The sequence below is a fragment of the Scomber japonicus genome, chromosome 23 (genome assembly GCF_027409825.1).
Source record: "Scomber japonicus isolate fScoJap1 chromosome 23, fScoJap1.pri, whole genome shotgun sequence".
NCBI lineage: Eukaryota > Metazoa > Chordata > Actinopteri > Scombriformes > Scombridae > Scomber > Scomber japonicus.
Genome location: NC_070600.1, coordinates 19,841,659 through 19,861,765, shown reverse-complemented (window position 1 = coordinate 19,861,765; position 20,107 = coordinate 19,841,659). Strand labels below are relative to the sequence as shown.

Sequence of the window (20,107 nt, the reverse complement as noted above, 5' to 3'; positions counted from 1 at the left end):
TCCTGTCATACATTATGATTCTCTTGCCACATTTCTGAGATAACACAGCCTCTATACTTCATCACATCTGGATTTTATATAACCTCTAATCACACAAAAACACACAAATCCCAAAGCCAAACAGGATTTTAATAAAGGTTCATCATTATAACATTGATATAAATACACGACTCTGAACATAAAATCCCAAATAAAAGTACAAAATATACAAAAAACATTAAAAGCATGTTTCTCTTTCAGTTGCCTGCCTTATAGCATCCATGGCATTTAAAGCAGGAGTGTGTTTCCTGTGTTTTTCTAGGGTCGAGGAGTAAAAGCAGTTGTCCAGTTTCTGCTAGCATCCTAGAGGCAACCGTTCTCCAGTTAAAACTGGGATCTGTGTTGGTGCCCCCACTCCCACAACAAAGAGGGAGAGGGGTGAGGGTGGGGGTCAAAGGACACATAAGGAGGTGGACAGTGACAGTACTATCACTGACTGACTGTTCCTCCGTTATTGAACTCTTTCTCTCTGTTGGTGTTTGTTTATCCGAGCACCCATCGATCAGACTGGGAGGAGTTCAGCTGCACGGATTCACTTCTGTCTCCGCCTTCGTGCTGAAAGACACAGATATTAAACATGTGATTTGGAATATTTATTACTGCACAACAGCATGTTCACATTTGACAGTGTTAACGAAGATTTGAATAGGTAAAAATGGAAGTGTTTTCATGATAATTTTGCCTTTTTTTGTAACATTTGGGCAGTTTCCTCAGTTGAAAGGTCAGGCTGCATATCAATAAATTGCCCCTCTAATTATGATTGAGATCTGTGGTTTATGGTCTGATTTCAGTGCATCTGACACGCAATGATGGGTGAATGATGACCATAATATAACGTAACCCAAAAGACTCAGTAATGATCATTTTTTCAGTGTTGTTATAGTGTTTTTGGTCTTGCCTTAATGTAATAAAAGCATGTTTTAGGATTATTTTCCTATGCTAATTTGAAGAAAAAAACAAATTGGCTAATTTATGATGGATTTGAAACTCCAAATTTGGTTATTTGGTGTCAATTAAATCTCACAACACTTCCTTAAAGTGTCATAAAAGTGACAAATTGCATATACTATATGTTATTAATTAGCACATTTACATGTAATTTACTTCATAATTGAGACTTTATTCATATTTTATGAAAAGTTCAATTAAAATCTACATTTTCTTAATGCGTGACCTTTCTCTGTCACTATGTGGTTCATATAAACCTTTGTGGCTCCATCAATCTGCATTTAATGACACTGAGCTCTACATTGTTGCTGCTTAGCATCAGTGTAGTTTTGAATATTTCTTTTAATTTTACACTCACCAAGCACTTTATTAGAAACACCTGTGCAATCCAATGCTATCCAATACAACATATATGACTTTTCAGTATTTGTTCATGGTCAGAAAGGTGATGATTCTACTTTAGTCAGTCACAGTGGATGGTTGTGGTGAACTGGAGTGCATTATATATTGTCCCCCTCATGTTTGTTAATGGGTTGGACAAAATGCTCAGTGATTGTATATTAATGTTCATCTAATGTTGTGTTTTTAGAGCTCTGCTGGGAGGTTTTTGAGGACAAGGCCAGTCTCAGTCAAGCTTGAACAGATTTGTTCTGGAGCAGCACACGATTAGAGCCACACAGTCTGTTGTAATACTCGATAAAAAACCTTGACGTGACCTGAGTGAACTTCTTTCATGTGATTCCAGTCAATTTTTTTCAAATATCTATTTACAATCATCATTTCTTAATAACATTGTACCAAAAAAGCTAGGTGGCTAAACAACTTTAAAAAGTGAATCTGAGAGTTACTGGACACAAGTTAGGAGAACATGCAGTTTATGCCCAAAATTTAAAAAAAATGCACACCTTGTTGGCGATAGCTCGGAGCTTTCCCAGCAGGGAGGGTTTCTGGGTGTAGACCACGTCATCGTCCTGCTCCTCTCCTTCAGCCAGGGCACAGCTGTCAGCAGCTGGCAGCTCACACTCCTTGTTGGCAGACATCACCAGACGAGAGTACTTGTATTCCAGCCTGGCCGCAGACCACAGGGACACAGTCATCATGAGACAGCAAATTATTATTTGGCACAGCGTTGGTGTTGTGAAGGATACAAATAAAGATATTTTTGGACTGATGTTTTGTTTCAGTATCCAATAAGCATTAAAGTAATGGTCCTAACTTTTTTCTGCAGTCACAATTAGACCTGTGGTTCCTAACTTTGGTTTCAGGACACCATAATTGGCCTAAGATATTTCTGAAGGGGTCACAAGATTACACAAAATTATGCTTATTATTTTTAGACTTTTCTCTGATTTGTGCTTATTGTGAAATGCTGGAAAGTTTCAGTCCCTCGGGCTTCTACAACACCTTCAAATGAAATAATCTAAGAAGTAAAAACAACTTTAACTGAGGTTTTGAGATGGTCATAAAGTGCTACAAGCAGTCTTTAATTTGTCAACAGCCATGAAGCCCAAAACCAAGTGACATTAAAACTGTCTATTAAAACCAAGGATTTTATAAATAGGAATAGAACTCGTGCTTTTATAGCCTTCAGGCCTCAAAATCAGTCAGACTTATTTTCATTAGCACGTACACTAGTAACAAGCAAAAACAGTGTAAAAACATGCTTGGATGTTTAAAATCTGGAAACATCTCTCCCTTTAAGTAACAATTTAAGTTAATCTTGTTGAGCTGGGATAAGATATTACAGGTATTAGCGTGTCCTTATTGTTTGGTGCTTATTACCTCTTGTTTTTCTTCCAGAAATAGCAGGTGAGGGAGATGAGCAACACGGCCACGAAGGCTCCGCCACCAACCCCGACCTTCAGCCACAGAGCGATGGCCTCACACGGGGAGGAGCTTCGAGCAGGCAACAATACACCTTTGGTGCACAACTTTGGCTCGTTCCAAACATACAGAGTTTCCTGGAGAGATAAGGATGAGATAAATGGAAAATTTCCGCATTTTTTCCCCATTCAAGCAGAGAGTAGATGCAGAAATCAGGTTAAGCTCACAGATGTCTTATTTAAATGTCTATACTGAGTAAGTTATTTGTAAGTTTAAGTCAAAGAAAGACAAGATGTTTTCTCTCATAACTCGTGAATTAAGATTTAACACTAATGAAAACATACTTATGCATATTTTATTCCATTTCTGCGAAGTCTGTTCCTGTAGATGCCACTAAATTCTACACACTGCACCTTTAATCTGAAGCAAGTGATGCATGAGGTGTGTGCGTGTTACCTGGACGCCTCCTTTGCACGCTCCCTCTATCTGGTGGTAGTCATCCTCAGTGCAGCGCGGACACGCACTAGCGCTCTCCCACAGGAAGTGGAACGAACACCCATCACATGTTCCTGCAGGACAGGAGCTGCAGAAACACACAGGTATGATCACACATTTAAAAAAATACTGATATGTCACATAACTCCACAGATTACTGTAGTTCAACTATTTCCATATTCACATGCTTTGATATGGTATATATTTGCAAATCAAACCAATTTACATTTTAGTTTTATTATGTTTTACTACTTATATTTTCAGCATATGTGCAAAATACATTTATATTTCTATTAATATTGTATTGCTGATTGTGTTTTGTTTACACTCACAATCACAAATGAACAAAAAAATTAAGAAACTGGACTTTTCTGATAGAATTTACACACACACACACACACACACACACACACACACACACACACACACACACACACACACACACACACACACACACACACCTGGGCACAGCCAGCTCTCCACGTTCAGACTTCTCTGGGTTGCAGCGAACACTGATTACTGAACTCCGACCCTGATCACAGGAAGCTGTCGGCTGGTTTGACCTGAAAGAAAATAAGAACACAGTTAAGACTTAAATACTAAAACACACACACTGCCTGTCTCTGTTTTTCATGCTATACCTGTAGAAGAAGCTGATGTCTGGAACATTCTTCAAGTTTTCTGGGAAAAGGTCTGGTTTAGCGTTCACACCATCGAGGACGGTGTCTGCTGTCACTCCTGGAAAATAAAAGCAAAGTCAGACACTTCAAAGCCATTATTAGCAGCTGATGGTCAAACAGCAACAATATCTTACCGATGAAAGTGTCTGCGAGGCTGATGGACTGGGAGGAAATGGCCATCCTGAAGCCCCGCCCATCTGCAGGGATGATGGTTGATTGACAGATGAAGCCGTCCACTGAGTTGACGAACTGAGCCGAGTCAGTCTGGTCGTCTTTGCTGGAAACATCGGTGACGTTATCTGTGCAGATGGCGGCTCTCTTCCCCTGTGGCAGACATGCATATGCAGATAATCTGTCAGTTGCTATGGTTACACTTGATGTTTCCATGCAGCTTTATAATCAATCAATCTAACATTAAATCTCTTTTCTGATTTATATTCCAGGCATCAAAGTGATGCTTTGATACAGGCCAGCTAACCTTGAGCAGATTAAGTCTCAGTTCCTACATAATCAGCTCTATACACACCAAAACATAAACTAGTGAGTAAAAACTAGGTCAAAGATGAAAGAAATAGCCATTTATTAACATCAAGGTTGAGAGAGATAATAACGAAGATACTGACAGATCTCCAAAACTGCATGTAAATAGTAGCTGTAGTTAATAGTTAATGTAGGAATATTAAATCAAGTGTGTGTGAGTTACCTCGTGACCACACAGGCTGATATTGAACACATGAAGGTACTTTGTGCCTTTAGAGGTGAAACTTGGGCCGATAGTCATCGAGGCAACATCGCTCAGAGCGCTGAGGTCAAAGGTCAGCGTGCGGTTGTTGTCTGTGTAGGAGAAGGAGCAGTCGCTGTAGCAACGTGAATGCTCCTAAAAGAGAAGAAAATACAATAGAATCGAATATTATATTATTAAATGTACTTTGGAGAGTAGTTCAGACTCTGCCTTAGTTCAGAATAAATAAAATGCTTCTACAAGAATTAATACAAAAATGTCATAAATCAAAATCATTTAGCACTCAAGTTGGTTGTGCTATTTAGTGAGAGTGTGATTATTAATATAATAGACATAGGAAATCACTGATATACAATATTTCATAAGTGACAGCTTGTTCTTAACTGTTACGGTCTGTTACCATTTGTTTTATAAATGAGGACGAGCCAGTTATTGATTAAATTCACTGTAATTTCTGAACATCTAACAAGGTTTATAGATCCAAGCATCTTTTATGTCCTCTAAAATATTAAAGTAAAGTAATATAAGTGGCTTAGCTGGCTCTCATATTCACATATTTTGTATTAATATATGTCAAGAATATTGTATTTATACATAAATCAAACATATAATAATATATCAGTCTTAGCAACATTGTGGCTATCTTGTGGCTGAAAAACTAAAGCTTAAATCAAAGTGAGAGTGAACTGGAGAAAAGAGTCTGAAGAACTGTCTCCACCTTGTTGCTGATGCTTCCCGGCCCACACGCCACGCAGGCGTCCTCTCCGTAGGTGTGACGTCCTGCCAGGTGAGTGTTTGGCGGACACTCCAGGCAGCGGTTGGTGTCTCTGTCGATGTAAAAACCAGCAGGACAGGGAATGCAGGCGGACCCGGCCCGCTGGGAGTTCTGGGGTATCAGAGCACAGGCCCGACACGCAGACGCCACCCCGTCCAGGACGTTGGTAACGCTGATGGAGTAAAGCTTCACCATGTCACCGACATAACGACGCATCTGCAAACACATGCAGGAAAGAGACAGAAACATATGTTAAAGATATTTCATTTAAGTGCATATTTACTTTCCACTTTTTTCACACAGCTTTTAATTTTTACTTTTATAGAATTCAAATCTTTTAGTACTGGAATTGTCCATTTTAGGTGAAATTGATGCAAAAAATGAAGAATAAAACCAGTCAGTAATATGAAAATATGTATGTTTTTTTGAGTAGCTAAAAAACTAAATTAGATTTGCAGAAAATAAAGTAATAATGGGAAGTAGGGCTGGGCAATTCATCAAAAAAAATAATTGATCAAAAAAAATAATTGAAACCGACATTTAGAAACTCTAATCGACTCAATCTTGCTCATGTCAATTAATTGTGGTGTTCACTGTTGCCATGACAGCAAAGGTTGCATATCTTTAAGGAATTTGAAAACTTGTCTCCAGTGATGATTTTAACCCAAACCATGATCTTTACATAGTTCATTAACCACAGCGTCACACCTTAAAACATCTTTATTTTCCCTCCCTAAAGATCCTCATGTGTGAGGGCAGCAGTGGAAAATACTAAACTAAAGAAACTGTGAAAATACATCATTGTTCATCAAGGGTGGAGATAATCTTTCATTAATCGTAATGGAGGTTAAAAGTTCAATTAATCGTGATTTTGATTTTTGCCATAATCGCCCAGCCCTAATGGGAATTATATGATTATTAACAAGATTAATCAGAGTGTAGGAAGATACTCCAAGGTCACCATCTTTAGTGTGTTGGCATGCTGACATTTACTAATTAGCACTAAACACAAAGTATAGCTGAGGCCAGCACATCTTTTTCATCATGAAACCATAAAAATTTAGAGAAATTACATTTTTGACCTGAGGATGATGCTAGATGAAAATTCAGGAGATATTACAATTCTTGAGCGGGAACGTCTGATACAAATGTCATGTCAATTTATCCAGTAAATATCAGGACATTTTAATTTCAAACCACAAATGTCATCCTCATGGAAAAGTCAGATGATCACCAAAATCCTTAGCCTCTGGGGAACACGAATATCTGTATGAAATTTAATGGAAATCCATCGTGTAGTTGTTGAGATATTTAAGTCTGGTGCAAAGTGGTGAAACAACCAACATTTTAATATAAAATAACATTAATTAACCCTCCTGTTGTCCTCGAGTCAAGGAAGGAAGAGAGGAAGAAGGAAGGAAGGAAGGAAGGAAGGAAGGAAGGAAGGAAGGAAGGTAGGACGGAAGGTAGGAGGTAGGGAGGGAGAAAGGAAAAGAGGAAGGGAGGAAGGCAGGAAAGAAGGAAGGGTGGAAGGTAGGGGGAGGAAAGAAATAGAGAAGGAGGGAGGGAGGGAGGAAGGACAGAAGGAAGGAAGGAAGGGAGGAAAGAAGGAACAGTCAAAACAGACGGGGTCAACTTGACCCGGGAGGACGACACAAGGGTTAAAAGGAATAAGGTGTTTTTGGTGTGTTTACTCACGTCCAGAGCGTGGTTAGTCCTCTGGAAGGCCCACGTATATGTGACAGAGGCGTTCCTGGTCATGCTGTGTGAGTACGACTGTTTCCCCTTATTTCCTTCCCACGACTCCACCACTGTAGTGCTCTTCCTGTTCACATCCTGCAGGGGGCGCCACAGTAAAACAATTAAAAAAGGGAGGAAATGTGTGTGGTGGATTAATGAACAACCACGTGTAGAGTACAGTTTATTTATAGACTGGAGCACAGTGAGATATTGTCACTGTTCTGGCTTAGTGGTGGAATTAGTCACCTAATTACTACCTTCTGCTTAAAATACAGACACAGAAACACATATATAACTGAGCACGCACCATCATGAAGTAGAGCTCACAGTCTGAAGAGCAGATGGTCTCAAACACAAAGGTTATCCGGCCAAACTCAGTACCGGTCATCCCTGAAAGTGAGGCGGGGACCCTGCAACAAAAAAACACAAAGAGGGGCAGAGGTTTAGTTGATACACACTCACAAACACACACATGAACTGTTTTACTAAATCAGCTAAGAGATTATAACATTTGTGCTGAAATCACCTCTTAAAAATCTGCTACTTACTTGAAGCCGGGCACATGCAGGCTGAGGATGAGATAGTCGTTATCTGAGCTGCCGGCTCCACTGCGAATGTGGTCGCCTGCTACTTCCCACCCTGATGAACAGCAGGTATGATGCACATGTTATTAATCACATGACTCTCAGGTACATTGTATGATAGTATTACACAGTGTGTTAGTTAGTGTTTGTATAGTGGTCACTCAATTCGTGTCGTCCTCCCGGGTCAAATTGACCCTGTCTGTTTTGACTGTTCTTTCTTTCCTCCCTTCCTTCCTTCCTCCCTTCCTCCATCCCCCTTTCTTCCATCCTTCTGTCCTTCCTTCCTCCCCCCCCCCCCTCCTTGTCTCTTTCTTTCCTCCCCATTACCTTCCTTCTTTCCTCTGTCCTTCTTTTCTTCCTTCCTCCCTTCCTCTTTTCCTTTCTCTCTCCCTCCCTCCTACTTTCCTTCTTTCCTCCCTCCCTCCTTCCTACCTTCCTTCTTTCCTTTCCTCCCTTCCTTCCTCCCTCCTTTACTTCCATCCTTCCCTCCTTCCTTCCTTCCTTCCTTCATTCCTCTCTCCTTTCCTTCCTTCGTCCCTCCGTCCTTTCCTTCCTTCTTCCTCCCTTCCTTCCTCCCTCCTTTCCTTCCTCCCTTCCTTCCTTGACTCGAGAACAACAGGAGGGTTAATGAGCTAGTTAGTAGGCATAGATTACTTATTTAGTTAGTAGGTATAAGCTAATAGGTATAAACACAAATGTAATTCAGATTTTTGTGATGATTTGTGGTGTGAATGTTTCCTAGTAGTAGTTAGTAGGCTGATCGTTGGTAGTGGTTAATAGTTAATTATTCAATAGATTAGTGAGTAGGCATATGATGGTTAGTTACTCAGTTAATTACAGATTTAGATAGTAGTAGTGGTGTTATTTAGTTAGTCAGTTAGTTAGTTAGTTAGAGTTAGTTAAGTCTGAAGGTTTCTTAGTAACACAGATGTTGTTCTGCTCACCGTTCATGTCGTCACAGTTGGAGTTTCCCACGTTGAAGCAGGAAGTCTTCATGTTGGAAGGCAGCACGTTCCACCATTTATACTCGTAACCCAACACTGGCTCTGTACCTGCAGGACACTGGGCGCACGCTGGTACACACACACACACACACACACACACACACACACACACACACACGCACACCTATGTAATTCACCTATTCATACATTTCTGTATCTCTCTTTATATCAAATTCCTTTAAAAATGAAAAATGAATGATAATTAATCTTGGGTGCCCTTTAGTTGACTTTCCTTTGATAAATAAAGACTTAAAGGAAACCAAACACTCATTCTATCAATCCAGCTCCAGTTTAATACATGCCAGCTGTGGACAGGTGTGAGCAGATTTACCGTTGGTGCCGTCAGAGTGGGTTCCTGGTGGGCAGGGTAAACAGGTGGAGTCTTTGCTGTTGTAGTAGCCGGGGTTGCAGGGAGGGCAAGGCTCTCTCTGGCCGGTCGCAGGCAGCTCCATGGCCCCCGTTACGTTCTCCACGCAGATCTTTGGTTCCACCCACCGATACAAAACCTGCGTCTGTAACAAGCACAGACAAAGAGGTTAACAACAGGAGAGGAGGTGCACTGCTAGTATTTTACCTAAAGCTTCAAATATATACATTAAAGGAGAGGTGTTTCTTTTCTGTTGTTTTTTAATCATCACGCTTACTCAGCGCTTTTCAGATATTTGAATCAAAACAGGCCAAGGTCGTGAACGAGCGCCAAGAAAGTTGACTTTGGATCAGATGACATGCAAAGCTTTTACTGAGCTACTCATCACTTCCTCTTCTCATCACACTGTGTTCCTGCTCTGGTGTCCGATGCAACATATACAGAGAGCTGACGAGAAGGTTTTACTCCATCAATTTATCATCAATTTAAATGTAATGCAGTATTATCCTTATGAATAAGCAACGATCTGGGACAAACATATGGAAGGGTGAATTTAAACAGGATGAATTATTAGCATTTGCTCAAATTGTCTTGTTTCGAGTCACATTGTAAAAGAAATTCAACTAATCTTTCAAAAATTATTAAATACCACCATTTGTATTTGCACGCTTGCTTTTATTATACACTGCATGAGAAAGGATATGTATGTAATTATGTATGTCTGTCCTTGTCCAGATGAAAAAAAGGTGAGGACGTTTGTGTCTGTGAAGTGTGAAATGCGAAACGTGTGGATGTTGCTGACCTTCCCTTCGCTGTCGCAGGCCGTGTGGATCTGGAAGTAGTCTCTCTCCGAGCAAGGCGGCCTCACCTTACACTCAGCCCATCCCTCATCTGAGAGAGGAGAGGAGTCACGCACAGAGCAGAAGGAGACAAGAGGTTAAATATCATTTAACAGTCTTTAACTCTACAAATCTTTAATATTGTAATTTGTTTTGCATCTTTTGATTTTCAAAAGCAAGGAGTAATATAGGAGCAGGTTGACCAGCTCAACACAGATATACTGGTATTATATATGTCTTAACTGGAAAAAGAGTAATGCCCACATACTAGGGCTTAACAATTAATTGAAATTTGTCTCAAAATTGCAATATGTTGTACTGTGATTTTCAAATCTCAGAATATTTGTTAAAGGTGACATATGTGTCATAATAATAATACATTAAATTTAATATTATGATGCTGGTCTACACATTATATTCTACAGACTTAACAAAACATCTTTCTTTAGTACAGATCCTCACAAAAATCACACCCTAATCATTTTAATATGTATGTTAATGAAAATAAGAATAATGATGAAACATTATCATGTCCTATAATCATACAAACTATGTCCCAATTGCAATATCTGTCAAAATAATCTAAGTTATATATGTATTTTTAAATCATTAAACCCTACTTCACTCTTTCTCCAAAGCCACAATTTTAACTCAAATAAAAAACATTCCAATGAAACCAAAACATTTTGATTTGATGAAGTTTGACTTGGACCAAAACATTTTATATGTGAATTAAAATTGTGGCTTTGGGCTAAATGTGCAAATGTTAGTCTTTTTCTATCATGCTTGAGTTGATATAAATACTTTGAAGGCTGCATGTTTTGCATTTTTGGATTGCTTTCCCATTTAAATTTTATATACAGTAGTATTTGTGTTTTTACTCATAGCTTTTATTTATAATATGTTCATTTCCAGTTGTGTTTACTTTGCAAAATCTCCTCTCATCTTTTATTTACAGTTACTTATTGTTCTTCACCGCTGCTGCTGGATAAAACCAATTATACCGATAACACAACCACAGCTCCTAACAGTGCAAATATTGAGACGGGTCTGAGCTTTTATGATACACCACACGCCATGCTGCTATTACGTGTGTGTGCTTACGTGAGTAGTGGTTTTCAGGGCAGGCGGTGCATGAAGACGCCCCCTTGGTGGAGAAGGTGTTGCTAGGACACGGCTGGCAGGAAGAGGAACCGGGAGCCGAGCTGAACCAGCCGGGCCGGCACAGAAAGCACTCAGATGTGTAGGCTACACCTGGGCACACAAAACATGTCACTTTTAGTCTTTTAAACTGTTAAATGTGCATTCAACAGTCTAAACATGTCTAAATATGGATTACCTTCTATTTGAATGTTCTTGAGCAGCACAGGTTTGACCATCTTCCCTCCCACCACGATGCCGGTAGTTCTCCAATACAAGATGTTTGTCCCGGATTTCAGACTCACCTAAAATAAACACACACATGAGCGACACCTACATCTTTATACGGTCGCTTGGATACAGTCAGGATGACAAACTCACCGTGTGTGTGTCCCATTCTCCATTATTGGTGACTTTAATCCACTTCTGGTCATCAGTCTGGGCCATTTCCTGGCACTGCTCATTCTGGACCTGAATGCAAAAAAAGCTTTTCTAAATAACAGCTGCTGCTCCTCATTTATCCACAAATAAACCTCGACTAATTAATTAGCTGTTTATGAACCAGTTTAGAGATTTTTGGAGATGAGTATTTTTATGGCCAACAGCTGCTGACAGGTGATATATTATTCAGTGTATTTAACTTTTAATACTAAAGTATGAGAGAAATTTAATTTATTCTTTTTCTAGGGTGCAAAAGGTGCCTCTACAAAAGCATTTTAAACCTTTGAAGTCTTTATAAATTAAATGACTCGGCCTTGATACTTAATTAAAGCACAGATATCCCTGCTTTTACAGATTGTTCAGGAAAATCCTCCTGTAGGAGGCAATTAGAAGCACTTACATAGAACTCAAAGAAGATGTTGTTGTCTGGATATTGGTAGGTGAAGGAGACGGAGCCTTGTTTCTCCAGATGAACGGCGTAAACCAGAGACACCGTACACTCGTCACGGTTTGACTCCAGATACACACCCTGGGGCGCCCACGATGAGCTGCAGCATGTAGAAAACAAACATTAAGCAAAACAGACAAACAGCACCCATCTCCATCTTTATCTGAATAATAGTGTCTATGAGTGTGTGTGTGTCACCTGTTACAGGCCTGAATGTCGTCTCCAGTTGGCCCAGGATCCAGGAAGCTGGCCAGGCTGGTGAAGCCTGCAGGGATGGCGTCCCATTGGTCAAAACGAAGGCCGCTACCCAGTGAATAAGAGCCAGATGCACATGGTGTGCACTGCTGTGTAGACATCTCTAAAAACTTCCCAGACGGGCAGGAGAAGGCTGTGAGACAGAGAGGAAAAAACAAGGTCATGTTGGCTGCTTTTTCACTACAGGAACAACATGGAAGTCCCATACTGCACAGTTTTCCCATTGAATTTTACAAATTGGGAAGGATCGACCGTCTAAGTTAGACATTGCAAATTGAAATTACAACCAAGTCTTGTAAAAGTTAAATAGAAAGGACAAGAACAAGGCCTTTAAGAGGGAAAAAAATCAATCAAAAAAAGAAAAGAAAGAAAAGCAGATTATGTTCTAAATGTTCTTTAAAAAATGAAGTTATAATAATTTAATTCTGCATTTTTGCTTTGAAGATTTTAGAGTTTTGTAAAATATGTAAAAAAGAAGATCATGGAGAAAAAACTAAAACTGTTTCCATTATAACCATTAAATTGACAATAAAATCAATCTTAAAGTCTCTGCATTTACATATGTTAGAATATAAGTTTTTAGGAGGGGGAAATGAAACAAAAACCCAAATTTGGCTGCAAGGTTGAGTCATTCAATTAATTTTCTACCAAATGTAGAGTTAATATCAATATCAGCCGAATGTGAAGACATAAAAACATGTTATGTAGGATTTTTAAATGTACTTCTCTAGTCTAATTAAGTATGTAGAGTTTATAAGGTAATGGTGATAGACATTGGCAGTACTCACAGCAGTCTGTTCCTCTGCTGGGAGGTGGGAGGTCTGAGCAGGAGCCTGAATTTAGAGGGATGGCGACCCTCCATCGTGACCCTGTGCTGTCACACTCTGTGTACTGGTAGTAGTAGTCTGTCTGCAGGACACACACACACATAAACACACACAAATGCATAAAAACATTTTTAAAAAATCCATAACTTTTACTGTTCATCTCTCTCTCATTACGACAAATCCACACAGCCAGTAAACCCAGTAAACCCAGTAATAAACCAGTTCCTCTGCATTCACATACAGCTCTTATCTTCATATAAGCATCCATGATTTTTATCTGAAAACAAAAAACTGGTCATAAACAAGAGACATTTGAGGAAGGAGAGGAAGGAGGGGGTGAGAGTGGTGGCTGCTGACCTTGATCACCACGGCAACCAACCGCTGGATGGAACCCTAATGGTCCATTAAGAGCATGACAACAGGGGGTTCATCTGCACGGTCGCGCCTTTCCACGGACCGCCGGTTGTGACATTACGTGCATGGCTTTGGACTGATAGAACATTACTTTACATTCATTTAGCAGATGCTCTTATCCCAAAGTGACTCACAATAAGTGCAGTCAGTCGCCTCGGAGACCAGAACGACATGTCATGAAAAATGGTAAACAACAGAGTGTTCGGTGCTTCAGTGCAAGCTAGTGAGGAGTTATATAACATTTCTTTGTTTTTTAAAGCAATGTTTTCTGTTTTTAATTATATTTTATATGTTGTTTCCATGGTATTTAAAGCTTCTTGTAAAACTTTTTTTTTTTTAGAGAGAGAGAGAAATCCTCACTTTAATAACCTTCTGCACAATCATTTGCTTTTTTGGCTGGTTTATTTCATATTTATATAAAACAAAAGTTTTGGTTTAAACAGCCTTCACAGCCATATATAAATCTTATTTAAATTAAATGAGCAATTATGAGACAAAGTGCAGGAGATCTTTGTGTTGTGCTACCCTCCAACAAATCTGTCATATATTTAAATGTGCAAAGATATAATTTATACTGATTTTAAAAGGGACAATGCTCTGTAAATACACTTCATTATTTAACAGTTGAGACTCTCAAATATGTCTGTTAAATTAGAGACACTCTAAGTTCCTCTCAGGGACTTTAAAGTTTTACTAGCTGATATTCTTCATCATTGTTTTTGTGATTTTAGTGAAGTTGTGGATCTGTATCTGAAGTGTGTATGATTGTGATGTGATTGAACCATCTTATTGTGACTGTGAGTATGTGTAACCTGCTCTCAGGTCTCTCTTGTAAATAAAACTTAGTAATAATAATAATAATACAAGAAATATAAAGCTACTGTAAAGCCAGCAGCTGATTGGCGTAGCTTAGCATAAAGACTGGAAACAGCTAGCCTGGCTCTCTCCAAGTGGAACAAAATCTGGCTACCACCACTTTTAAAGCTTGCTAATTATCTTGTTATAGCTTGTTTGTTCAATCAGTACAAACAATTAAGTCTAAATATTAAACATACAGATATGAGAGTGGTATTGAACCTCCCGTCTAACTCCTGACAAGACAGCAAATAATCTTATTTCCCAACGGGGCATATTATACTTTTTTATTATTTCATACTGTTATGGAGTTGAATGTCTATGTTAAACATGGTCCAGGGTCAAAGGTCCAAAACTTGGAAAAGGGAAAAAATAGCTCCTGGAAAGTCATGCTCTGTTCACTTCTACTTCCTCCTCTTGGTTAAGTCAGATTGTTCGCCCATGCCCAAAAAAAGGGCGTCCATCCTGTAGTCTTGTTGACCACTCTAGTCTTGTTTGGGCTCAGATGTGTTTAAGAAGTTGGCATTTTGAGCAAAGAATGACAAAAAATGAAATCCTGCTACTATTGTTTGCTTATGGGAGCTAACCAACCAGAACAGAGTGGACTCAACAAGGGGGGTGGGGGGGGGGGGGGGGTAATAATACCAGTATAATATAAATAGTATTTTCTAAACTGTAAATCACACCAAGCTGTTCCAATAGAGCCCCAGAATAAAAATATAGACACAGAAATGTGCATGAGACGTCCTCTTTAAATTATCACTGCTACCTAATAATGTATTTCTAACCACCAGGCAGCCATTTAGGACTTTGGCAACCTCACAAGTGCAAACATGATTTAAGAGCACGCCGAGGATATATTATATTGACTTTTAAATGTCTTGTACTTTCCTGTGGATATATTGCATTTCGCCCTCTAAATCACTTTTCCACCGTACGCAATTACTGTAGAATCAAGGCAGTAAAACCTGTAAGCAAATAGCACTTTGCATTGGACTTTTAATGCTCTGGCAGGACTCCATCTCCTCCCCCGAACCTGCTGCTGCTGCTGCTCCTCGACTGTGCGGACAATCAGCAGAGCGAGCAGAGCAACTGGCTACGGCCGAGCAGAGCTGTGACATTAAAGTAGCAAACTAATTAAACTGGAACAATCAGAGAAATGACCTGCGATGTGTGGACCGAGGAATTAATCAGAGAGACAAGAGAGAGATGCTTTGCAGATGCTGTGTGTAGATATGTGTGTGTGTGTGTGTGTGTGTGTGTGTGTGTGTGTGTGTGTGTGTGTGTGTGTGTGTGTGTGTGTGTGTGTGTGTGTGTGTGTGCGTGCAGATAAGCTTGAGCTCTTTCAAATGACTAATCACCTCTCTGGAGCTACAAACATAGCCATTCATGCTGCACCCCCCCCCCCCCCCCCCCCCCCCCCCCCCGACTGAACACACACACACACACACACACACACACACACACACACACACACACACACACACACAAATTGTGGCGAAGCAGCAACAGCAGAATGAAAAACCACTTCATTAACATGTAGCATGGCAAACTGTGCTGAGATTCACCTGCTGTCTCTGCCTCTGTCTGTACACGTGGACAAACAGGAGGGGGGCTATGGGTGCCTGTGCTAATGTGTTGACAGTGAGGGGTGGAAAGGGAGGGGAGGGGAGGGAGGGGGATTGGGGGAAAAGGTGAAGCTGATAAAAAGGACACGGGCTAATGTGTTCTGCTGGTCTCCTGGGTGACTCACGCTGGTTGTCATGGAGACTGATGACAAGAAGGAGAAGGAGAGGAAGAAGAAGAAGGAGAAGGAAAAGAAGAAGAAGGAGAAGAAGGAGAGGGGGGACAGGGGATAAAATTCTGTGATACTGTGAGTCAGGAGATCGTATGACAGGATGGTTTTTGGGATTAATGAAACCAAAAAGATTTTTAGGTGAGGCTGCGGACAGACTGGAAGTTTTTATAGCCTTTTTAGTCCCAGAATTTACCCGTTGTCCGCCTCTGAAACCTCCATCACTTACTGAAGGCCTGAATAATAAAACTGGTTCCAGATGGGTTGGACATCTCCTAAGGCAAGTTTTATTGATTTTTTTTTTTTTTTTTTTTTTTACAAACTGACTACAATGATTGATTGGTAATATAAATGAAAGGTCAGGTCAAACAGACAAAAGTGAAATCCTGTTTCATGTCCCTGCCGGATGAACAAATCTGGATTTTCCTCTTATTTGGACTTTGATGAAACATCAGTCATTCAAAAAAAGAGAGAATTGTCTTCACATATTTAACATTTTTTTGGGATGAATTCACACCTCAATGGCAGATGTGACTAATAGAGCGTCTCTCTCATAAAGTAGAGCTCATCTGACTGGACTATCCTGAAGTAGCTTGCTTATAGTTTTATGATTTTTTGAGGAAAACATCTCTATAAATAAACATCATTATTTATTAGAGGAATAGGAATATGCTTCTTCTCTTACTTGCCTACAGTTCCTTCCTTCAATATGAGACTGGAGACAGATAGCTTAGCTTAGCATAAAGACTGGAAACAAAGGGAAACAGCTAGCCTGGCTCTGTTCAAAGGTAACAAAATCTGCTTATCATCACCTCTATCTGTGTGTTCAGACTGAACTAGAAACCATATTTCAAAAGGTAGCAGGACTACATTTACAGTCAAAGGAAGGACGCATCTATTGTTGCAGTCGGTAATGTAGCAGGGGCACAGCAGGCTTTGTCATCATGATTTGGGTTTTTTTTAAATCCTATTTCATGACTCAGCTTTGTGCATTTGTATTGATATACTTACAGTTTTAACGTGTATTTCTGTTTGTTATGCTGGTGAATATGTGCCAAATGTATTATGTGTATATTTATGACAGAATAAAACCAAACCAAATGGAGCGAAAAATGTGTGCGTATCCCCCGGGGGGCTGTTTCATAAACATACAGAGAGGAGAGGATAAAAGGAGAGAGTCTCAGAGGAAATAATAGAAAGAACCCAAATTTGAACACATGAACTCCCAAAGACATGGTGAATGTGTGTGTTGGGTCATTTGGGGTGAATAAACATAAATAGTCAAATAAATGAAAATTTGCTTCACATTCTGTCTGAAAACATAGTAAAACTCCTTCCTTGTTTAATCTGTACAAAAACTCCAATTGTTAGAGGTGAATTATGTGCCGGACTATTTCTTGGCCGGGAGAAGTGACTTCCTGGAGTCTTCTTGTCATTACAGTGAGGCGGACAAACAAGCAGTGGAGGTGCTCAGAGGGCTAGGTGTTTCCCCTCATACTTGGCAACTATTTTTTATAGTCAATTAATCATTTTGACTTTTTTTTAAAGAACAAAATGTCTTCTTAAATGTTGAATATTTTCTGGTTTCTTTGGTTGTCTGGGATAATAAATTGAATATCTTTTTCAATTTAGGCTTGGATGGACATTTTTAACCATTTTTCAGATGGACCAAACAACTAATTAGTCAATTGAGAAGATAACCAACTCGATAATAAACTAGATTAATTGATGATGAAAATAATTATTAGCAGTCTTATTCTAGTTCAACTGGCTGCTGGCTGTATAGTTTCTCATTCAGCTCTGCATGAAAGCATAAAAGTGCATTTCGCAAATTGTCAAACTATTCCTTTAAAACCACCAAATATCACATACATTGCTGTAAAATTAGAAAATCTAATTGAACTCGGTCTTATACATCCTATAACTCCCTCACTTTGGCTTGTAGAGCCCTGGAGCCACTTGAACTCCCAAATCCAAGAAGTCAGCCTCCTGTAAGTGAAGAAGCTGCTTTTATTGATCTGCCTGGTTAATAGAAAGAGCCCTGAACAGGACAGTCTGGTCCTCCTCTCCTCCTGAGCGGGTAATCCTGGCCCGTGTGGCCGCTGCAGAGCGTCAGGATGGAGGCCAGCAGACGGAGCTCAGCGCTGGAGCCTCATCTTGTTATGGAGCGTATATATATGTCAACACATGAACCGCATTTTAAGCCGATCAGCGGCGTGAAGGAGACGGTGTGTCCTCGCATTTACAGTAGGTTAGATCCAGATAGTATTGAGATTTGCAGCCTGTCAGTGATTTTTTTATTCTGCATTAGGAGCCTTTTTGGATTGAATCTGTTTGTTTCTATGCATACATAGCCATTTTCTTGTCTGGATTCCCGCATTAGGCTATAAATAGGCGATACATAATATAAGATCGATATAATAATAAAAGAAAACAATAAGGAGGTTGATTTCTATCCTGCACAGTCATATATGTTAAAGCTGATGTCCAAATGCAGGATATTATAAAAAAAGAGGATAATAATACCAATACTAAGCGGTGGATACTCACCTCATCACACGGCCGCAGCTCTCTGTCCGTGGACGCTGATGTGTGAGCAGTGATGATGAGCAAGAGGCAGCGGGGGAACCAGGAGGCCCACACCTGCTGCTGCATCCTCAGCTCGGATCACAAACAGCCCGCTGCCCGCTGCCTGGAGCTGGAAACATGGAAGAGGCCGAGCAGTGAGAGAGTGTGTGGTGCTCCTGTCATTGATGCCCGGCTGCCTATCTGTCTGTCTCTCTATGTCTCTCTCTCTCTTTCTCTCTCTCCACCCACACAGCAATCAAGTCACACACATACGTCACTAATTGCATTTCCGGCCCTGGCTTTCAAATTAAAACCACGCCTGTTATAATATAAGGTAAAACCAAGATTTCTTAAAGTCGCCCTCCACTCAAAAATGTGTTTTTCTTCATTTCCTGACAATTTGGATGAGAGTATGTAATACATACTTATGTGTGTGTGAGTATGTGTTTGTGTATTTGTGTATGAGTGTGTTCCTTTTTCTTTTCTGTGTTATTATTGGTGTGTGTACTTCCTCTAGCTTACTTCTTGTTTTATTATTTATTAATTGTACTATAAGTAAGAACTGACGTGAATATATGAAATGCATAATACAAATAAAAAGTTAAATGTTATAACATAAGCTAAAACAGAGATCTCTTAAAGTCGCTCTCTCCATTTTCCCACAATTTGAATGTTTGAGCTTCACTGTGCAGAGTGATGTACGTGCAGAGTTTAATACTTTAAGGGTTGTTTTTTTATGCATCTCGTGAAAGTGGAAAGTTTTCTCTGAGCTCATTGATAACCTGATTTTAAAAGCAGGGCTATGAGCATGATATGTGACATCACAGCTCATTTGCAGTCAATCATAGTCCTGTATACAACTGACCACAAATGTGATATGAAGTAGGAGCATGGATGTATTTCATGAGGTGGATAATAAAGTAGTTTCTTGCAGTGTTGCAGTGAAAAATCCCCCTGTAGCCCAAAAAGCATTTTCCCCCAAGACCACCATTATAAAAGATATGTTGACAGTGTGGTGGGAGGAAGGTATGAGGAAGGTATGAGAGAACTATAGAGGTTGTTGACAATGCCACCTAAGGGAATTTCACCCCCAGGAATTTATGAAAAAAGGAGCACAACTATGAAGGAAGAGGAGGGTCCAAGGAGAGGGATCAAGAGAGGCCACACAATTAAGGTGCTAGTGAAGCTCACACAGTGCCATGCAGTGTTGGGGCGGAGGGCACCTCAGGGTGGCTAATTATGAGTCTTTCTACTATGAATTTTAGATTCAGAAATGTAATGGAGTTGATGTTTAAAGTAGCATAAAATGGAAATGAAAACTAATTAA

At 39.8% G+C, this 20,107-nt stretch overlaps 1 protein-coding gene across 2 annotated transcripts; it reads right to left on the bottom strand.

Moving 5' to 3' along the window:
* Positions 1-297: 297 nt before the first annotated feature.
* Positions 298-18,867, bottom strand: elapor2b (endosome-lysosome associated apoptosis and autophagy regulator family member 2b). Of its 2 annotated transcripts, XM_053314149.1 has the most exons (22): positions 18,763-18,867; positions 13,110-13,230; positions 12,265-12,454; positions 12,019-12,166; positions 11,559-11,648; positions 11,377-11,482; positions 11,142-11,291; positions 10,001-10,089; positions 9,163-9,343; positions 8,772-8,900; positions 7,792-7,882; positions 7,551-7,653; positions 7,202-7,339; positions 5,447-5,719; positions 4,690-4,863; positions 4,121-4,310; positions 3,948-4,044; positions 3,768-3,869; positions 3,268-3,394; positions 2,770-2,948; positions 1,893-2,055; positions 298-594 (listed from the first exon to the last, which is right to left on the bottom strand). In XM_053314149.1, exons 1-22 carry the CDS (start codon positions 18,865-18,867, stop codon positions 523-525), a joined length of 3,018 nt encoding a protein of 1,005 aa, XP_053170124.1. In that variant the 3' UTR covers positions 298-522. The 2 variants fall into 2 exon arrangements, with proteins under 2 accessions (XP_053170124.1, XP_053170125.1); XM_053314150.1 differs by lacking the exons at positions 13,110-13,230; positions 18,763-18,867 and having other exon boundaries at positions 298-587; positions 1,889-2,055; positions 12,265-12,437.
* Between the last annotated feature and the right edge of the window lie 1,240 nt (positions 18,868-20,107).

Excerpts from the sequence above, each read along its gene's own strand:
- elapor2b (XM_053314149.1), bottom strand. The coding sequence starts at position 18,867 with ATGCAGCAGCAGGTGTGGGCCTCCTGGTTCCCCCGCTGCCTCTTGCTC. Across the intron at positions 9,344-10,000 it reads CCTGCGACAGCGAAGGGAAG|ACGCAGGTTTTGTATCGGTG; the intron begins GTCAGCAACATC and ends TGCTTGTTACAG. Across the intron at positions 7,340-7,550 it reads GTGAGCTCTACTTCATGATG|GATGTGAACAGGAAGAGCAC; the intron begins GTGCGTGCTCAG and ends CGCCCCCTGCAG.